Raw genomic sequence first — 7278 nt, 5'->3', positions numbered from 1 at the left:
TTAACCAGTTAAGAATAAAATCTAAATCCAATGACATTTTCCAGGATAAAATAAAATTGTACTATACTTCTTTCACAATTTTGTTTATCATTTCAACGTTTTGATGAAATAAATGAATATCAATAAATCAAAATTGATAAATGAATATCAATAAATCAAAATTGATTATGATATCATTAAATAAATCCTTTCATCAAAATATGTAATAAATTAACTCCAAATAATGGAATTTTAGAATATTTATTTTTATCATACATGAGTTTTAATCCAGAGATGAGTAAAAAATAGTTATTTCAGCTTAAGTTTATACCAGCTGGCCCATGAAGAAGTGCAATCTTCTTTGAAAGGAAATAACAACTGCATTCGAGAAGGGTTTTATCATATTTAATTGAAATGCAAATATGTGGATGTGAACATTTGAGGGTTAGAAGTGTCATTTTTATCGACACAGTCCAAAGAGGATGCGAATTTCTCACAATCCACTTGGTGCCGTTACACAACACATCCACTAACTTATGTCAAATTCTTTAACAATCTTATCTTACTGACACTGCTCATCCTTTTACGGAACTATCATAAACTTGATAAACATCTTATTAATCTCCATTAAGTACTTTACTAACCTAATTTACTAAGAATTGCCTTGGAGTTGCTATAAGTATTCATAACCAGCTGCTTGTTTTCTCAGACTGAATTGAGTGAGCAGCGAGTGATTTCATTCTTCCTTTTGGGACTGACATTACGGTTAGTTTTGTCAATATGAAGTGGTTTTTCAAGTATGTTTTTTTTCTGCTAATGGCATGCTACTGCTTGGTCGGGCAAGGCCAAGATGTGCAACAGCAATTCTTATCTCCTCACAATGATGCCAGAGCCCAAGTGGGTGTGGAGGCTATGGTATGGGACGATACGGTCGCGGCTTACGCACAAGATTATGCGAATCAACGCATAGGAGACTGCGCTCTGCAGCACTCTGGTGGCCAGTACGGAGAAAATATCTACGAGCAGTCAGATAACGCAGATCCCGTGGGAGGTGCCGTGATGTCGTGGGTTAGCGAGGAGCAATATTATGATTACTCTTCTAATAGATGCGCTGAAGATCAAATATGCGGACACTATACTCAGGTGGTGTGGAGAGATTCCAAGAGGCTCGGTTGCGCTCAAGCTCATTGCGACAACGGCTGGACTTTTGTTATCTGCAACTACGACCCTCCTGGGAACTATGTAGGGCAGAAACCATACTGAATTCTGATATCCAGACATATCATATCGTATTAGTTTTCGTTAATTTCCTTTTAATGTTTTGTGTGACGGTATCTCTTCAACTTAGGTGTACGTTCACGATGCTTGTAAGCAAATAAATGGTGTTTTTGCTCATCAGAATATATAGCCCCTGCCCATCGGAGCAGGCTAGATAAGTCTGGCCTTTTAAAACAGCATAAATCCTTTTTATTTCGTTCTTAGATTATAAAAGCGTATATATTGTTTTATGTGTTTAGTGGAGTATGTCAATAAATATTGGATTAAGACTTGTGAGTATGGTATGGTCTTAGGTTTTATTACGCAGGTATTGAAGTTCAAGATTAGAATTACGATATATTTAAGACAATTATTTTTTATAAAAAATATTATTTACCTTTATATTAAATATTATTAATTAATTACTATTCTCAATTGTATAATATATTTATTCTCACAATATTGTTAGTTAGAGATATCGCATAATAGTTATTATCTCTTTAGCTAAATTCAATTTCTTTTAAATGAATTCAATTTCTTTTAAATGACATGATTATAATGGCAATTTTTTTTTTTCACGATATTGTTAGTTAGAGTTATCTCATAATAGTAATTATCTCTCTACCAAAACTTTTCTTTGAATGACATGATTATAATCATATTTTTCACAATATTGTCAGTTAAAGTTATCACATAATAATACTAATTATATTCTTACCTAAATTCAATTTCTTTTGAATAACATGATTATAAAAAATATAAGTAAAATCACTATATATCTATGCATATTAATCTTATAAAAAAATAAAATTTTCTTCAATATAACATACATATATAAATGATAAATAAAATTTTCATATAATAAAATTTTCATATTATTAAAATTTTAAATAGATTTAGTCATATTTTTATGTCACATATTCATGTAAGCATAAAAAAAAGTTATTATTGGAATTAAACAATACGCAATACGTTGACAAAATTAACAAGTTTTGTACACCTTATATAGCTCCTACTTATCTCTATATAACTATGGGTAATTCAAAGATTTGGTTTTATGATTTAATACAATTTATCCTCCCTTACGATGATGGTCGGAAAGATGGTGGCTGCCTTTACTCAAGTTTCGACGAGCTTTACTTTCCAGTGATTGTTTATCTTTGCAATTAATTTTCTAGGCGACGTGACTGCCAAGGCCTGGTGGTGGGATGAATCTCGATCCCTCCATTTCTCTCCAGCTGGCCCTCCTCGACCCGATAGTTCTTCATCTTTGCCATCAAATAGTTGATCTCATTTCCATTTTTCGATGCCTCCGTTGCGTGTCTATCTCCATGACATACACTGTATAGGGTTATTGTTGCTCCTTCACGATGAGAATGGTTTACTGCTCTGTGTTTTTTCCTTGGAACGGCTATTATGTGCGTAGTTAGTGGGTTTACTTCTCTAGTTGATGCCTTTGTTTATCGATGGGCCTGGCCTCTGCAGAATTGTGCATTTCTACTTAATGCACAACCATGCGGGAACAACCCTAGGTCCGATTTGCGTCTCAGGTAAGATTTATTTATTAAACCTAGGGTTTTAAGTTATTATTTTTGTTCACATTTCTTGGATAAGTATCATTGTTAATCTTATGGTCTTTTATTCTTGCAAGGTAGAAATTTTGGGTTGCAAGGAGGGGCAAACACTGGAGTTCGGATTTCCAAAGTGGCTGGTACATCTGGAATGAAACTATCAAGTCTTTTTACTTGGTATTGTGCTTTAGTCGAAGGCATTTCACCTATATGGTAGCTGTTGTAGTTAGCCATAAATTATTTAAGACAAATCTTGTCTCTAAAGCATTTTTTTAATGTAATTATTCAGGGTTTTTATTACAACTGGGTTTATAATACAAACTCGGTTATATTACAAACTGGGTCTACCCTAAATCCTCGTTGGCTTAGCTCGACCTAAGCTGGTTACAGCATAGCAGTAGACCCTAGCTATGCAGTTCAAGTTTTAGTTTGTTTCCTCGTCCTACCACTAGACTATGGTTAAATGGAGACAGGTTTTTCAGTCTCGAATGTTAATTTATGAACTATTTACTGTCATGGACATGTCATTCTCATCTTGCTTGGATTATCTATTTTTTGACTCAAATCTGTACTGGGTTGGCTTATTCTCTGCGTAATAACATGGTTAAGGAAGTTTGCATCCTAATTGTTTTCATGGGTAATTTTCCTTCAATCTCATTTGTCTACTGTGTAATAATTTGTTTACGAAATTACAAAGGCCAGTTGCTAGTTAATGGCCGAGTGCGGAAAGTTCTTTGTCCGTAGAATAGTAATGGATTTCTTACCTATTCTTTAATGGATATCAACCCTTGTTGATTGTTTTTTGTATATTTGAATTAATATCATTTTTTAACCCTTCTCTCGCAGAAAACTATATCTAAATTTTATATTATTTGTTGGAATTTGGTAAATGTTATTTCATAATGAATTTCCATTATATCAACAAAATCTCTCAATATTCTGGGTTTGGCCGTGGTAACAAAGCCCTGTTTCCTGCTGTAATAATTTACATCTCTTGATATTCTTGTTTGGTAAAGATAATCGAGAGAATCTTTACTTTTCCTGAGAAAGGAATTCGAGGGTTAATATAACTTAGTCAGTATCTACTGTTGTTTTATTGTTCCTGAGATGGCTACCGTGATTTTTTATTATGACATTTAAAAAATTCCACTCTTAAACATACAATAAGTAAATTGTTTGTTATCAATTGTATGATTTCTTTTATTGCACATAATAACATAAGTTTTCTTACTTCTGTCAGAAGTACGTGTTTTTTTATGGTGACAGTTAAAAATTTCCACTCTCTTAAACATACAATAAGTAAATTGTTTGTTATCAATTCTATGATTTCTTTTATTGCACAAAATAACATAAGTTTTCTTACTTCTGTCTGAAGTACATTGTTTCCCTTTACTTATTTTTAAAGAACCTTAAACCTAGAAATCACTCATTACCGTACCTATAAAATACAAAAGTATACTTATCTGAATTATTGTTGAATTCGAGACAAGAGCCTACTACCAGACTTTGGCTTTTGTTACTCCTTTCCTACCAACCGTGAGGCCGCCTTAACGAGTTCCCCCCGCCCCCCCAGTTGTTCCTCGCACACAAGAACTACCTTTGAGACTATAATCTCTCATAGAACAGCTATCTAATCGCAACCATACATGGCTCTGGAAATGTCCGTGACCCTTCAATGCAGAGTCCTCTTTTCAATTATTTCTCCTTTTTCTCTCTCTTAATCTCAAGATACCCTTATCCTCTTGATATTTCTTGAATAAATCTTCAAGAAATTAGTTAGGGATAGGTAATTGTCAACCCCAACTACTTAACATGTGAAAAAAATATTACATATAACTATTATTCCATTCCTACATAACTTAATTTAACAAATAGTTTTATAAAATAATAATAATAATCAGTTTATTTAGTTTTGCAGTAATTTAAATATTTACATTTGCTAGGTATATCACATCTTCCCCCCCTAAGATTAAACATCGTCTCAATGTTTCTTTTTTGAAAATAGGTTTGGAAATGTCTCTCTCATAACCTGCCTGTCTTCCCAGGTAGTCTCCTCCAACCCATAGTGCTGCGAAAGCACTTTAACTTGGGTGATAAATTGTTTCCACATCGTTACTTCTCTCCAATCGAGTATACCCAAGGGTTCAACCAGGAACTCGTCTTCCAGTTCAACTTATACACAAGAAGACAAAACTAGTCATTCCTCTTCATTATTAATCATCCTGTTATAATATGTCTTATTCTTAAGTAATCTTTCTAAATTACCTATATGTCCTGCCAACTGATTATATGTTTAGGATCATATATGTATTTCTTAAGTATAGAAATGTGAAAAACATTATGCACATGAATATGGTTGGGTAGGGCAAGCTGGTAAGCCACTGGCCCGATTCGAGCCAAAATTTGGAAAATGCCACAGAATCGGGGTGCTAATTTAGCACATCTGGTCCATTACAATGTACTCTTCTTGGCTCGTACCCATACATAAACATGATCTCCCACTTGAAATTCTCGAAAACGTTTCTTTCGATCAACAAAATTATTTTTACGGCCCTAAGCGGATTTTAGGTTGGAGCATACCTTTTTAACCATATCCTCCATTTCTTTTAACATGTATGGTGCTAGCATCAATTTGTCTTATGGGCCACCCCAACTCAAGGGTGTCCTATACTTACGTCTGTATAATACTTCAAATGGACTCATGTGTAAAGATGTATGGTAGTCGTTGTTGTAAGCAAACTCTAGCAAATGTAGGTAGTCCTCCCATTTAGATGGATGTTGCATTACGTATGTCTGCATCATATCTTCTACTACTTGATTTACTCGCTCAGTTTTGTCTACCCATTTGAGGGTGGTAAGCAATATTGAAGTGCAACTATGTGCCTAACCCTTCAAATAAAGCTTCCCAGAAAGATGAGGTAAATTTCACATCACGGTAAGAAATTATCATCTTGGGTATTACATGCAATCTAAAAGTGTTTTGCATAAATTTGTTAATAATTTGCATGGCCTTGTAGGTTGATTGTACCTTCATGAAATGATAAGATTTGCTCAGTTTTTCTACTACTACCATTATTTTTTAATTTTTCTTTTTTGACTTGGGCAGTCCTGTAATAAAATCGATGGAAATGGTTTCCCATTTCCATTCTGGAATGGACAATAGGTGGAGTAATAATGTCAGGTGACAGTGTTTCACTTTCACTTGCTAGCATTCTAGAAAGTGGGCTAAATACTCTGCTACCTCCTTCTTCATATCGGGCCAGAAAAATTCATTTCTAAGCGCAGTAATTAACTTTTGGTACCCAAGATGGCCTACATATGGAATCTTATGATATTCATATAATATTAAAATTTTAAGATTTTTCTAATTAGGCACATATACTCTTCTATATATCAACAAATTTTCTAGATTTACCTCATATCCCAGTTTCTATTCAGGGTTGTTCAAAATTTTAGCTTACTACCATAAATATTTATATTATGAATATTACATTGCTAGCTCTCTAATTTGCTCATAAAAAGTAGTTTGTGACTCACTGAAAGTGACCTCATATAAACAGTTTACCTTTCGACTTAAGGCATTTGCGACTCAGTTCTCCTTTCCTTTCAAGTGCTTTATTTCAAAATCAAATTCACTTCGGAAGTCAACCCACTAAACTTGTCTAGAATTCAAGGTGGGTTGTTTGAAATAATTAGTTAAAATATGATGATTAATCATTAACATAAATTTCTTACCGATCAAGTAATGTCGCCACATCTTTAAGGCATGAATGACTGCTGTCATCTCTAAATTATAGGTTGAATATTTATGCTAATGCTCTTTAAGCTTCCTAGATTCATAATTAACAACCTTTCCTTGCTATACTAATACACCACCTACACCTTCCTTGATGGAATCTGTACAAACCAAATAATATTTATTTGGATCAACAATGCTCAAAATGGGTGCAATGGTAAGTAATTGTTAAGCTCATCAAAACTACTTTGACAATCCATGTTCCACCTAAATGTTTTCCCTTTCTTGTGCAAGGAAGTAATGGAGTATGCCACCATATAAAAACCTTCAACAAAGTGCCTATAGTATCTGGCTAAACCCATAAATGATATTATATCAGCCATGTCCTTTGGTACCAGTCATTCCATGATAGTTTTTCTTTTCTTTGGGTCCACAACAATTCCATCCTTGGTAATGACATGTCCTAAGTATTGGATTTGTTCTTTGAAGAAATCACAGTTATTGTACTTAATGTACAGTTGATGTTCTCTTAAGACTTGCAAAACAATTCGGAGATGCTCCTTATGTTCTTCTATGTTCCGAGAGTAAATTAGTATGTCATTGATAAAAATTAACACAAATTTATCCAAATACTAATGAAATATATTGTTCATGAGGCACATGAAGGTTGCGGGAGAATTAGTTAGCCTAAAGGGCAGCACAACGAACTCATAGTGTTCATAACGAGTTCTAAAA

The 7278-nt window shown here is 33.7% G+C and overlaps 1 protein-coding gene across 1 annotated transcript; it reads left to right on the top strand.

Annotated features, from left to right (window-relative positions):
- Positions 1 to 673: 673 nt before the first annotated feature.
- On the top strand, positions 674 to 1427 carry LOC149241575 (pathogenesis-related protein 1A-like). Its single transcript, XM_089367552.1, has one exon. The coding sequence runs from the start codon at positions 760 to 762 to the stop codon at positions 1240 to 1242; it is 483 nt and encodes a 160-aa protein (XP_089223678.1). The 5' UTR covers positions 674 to 759; the 3' UTR covers positions 1243 to 1427.
- The last annotated feature ends 5851 nt before the right edge of the window (positions 1428 to 7278 follow it).

The sequence above is a fragment of the Pinus tabuliformis genome, chromosome 8, assembly GCF_031772625.1.
Source record: "Pinus tabuliformis cultivar Carrire ecotype Pingquan chromosome 8, CPIR1, whole genome shotgun sequence".
In the NCBI taxonomy this organism is placed as follows: domain Eukaryota; kingdom Viridiplantae; phylum Streptophyta; class Pinopsida; order Pinales; family Pinaceae; genus Pinus; species Pinus tabuliformis.
Note: the sequence above shows the minus strand (reverse complement) of the source record. Positions and strands in the feature narration are given on the sequence as shown.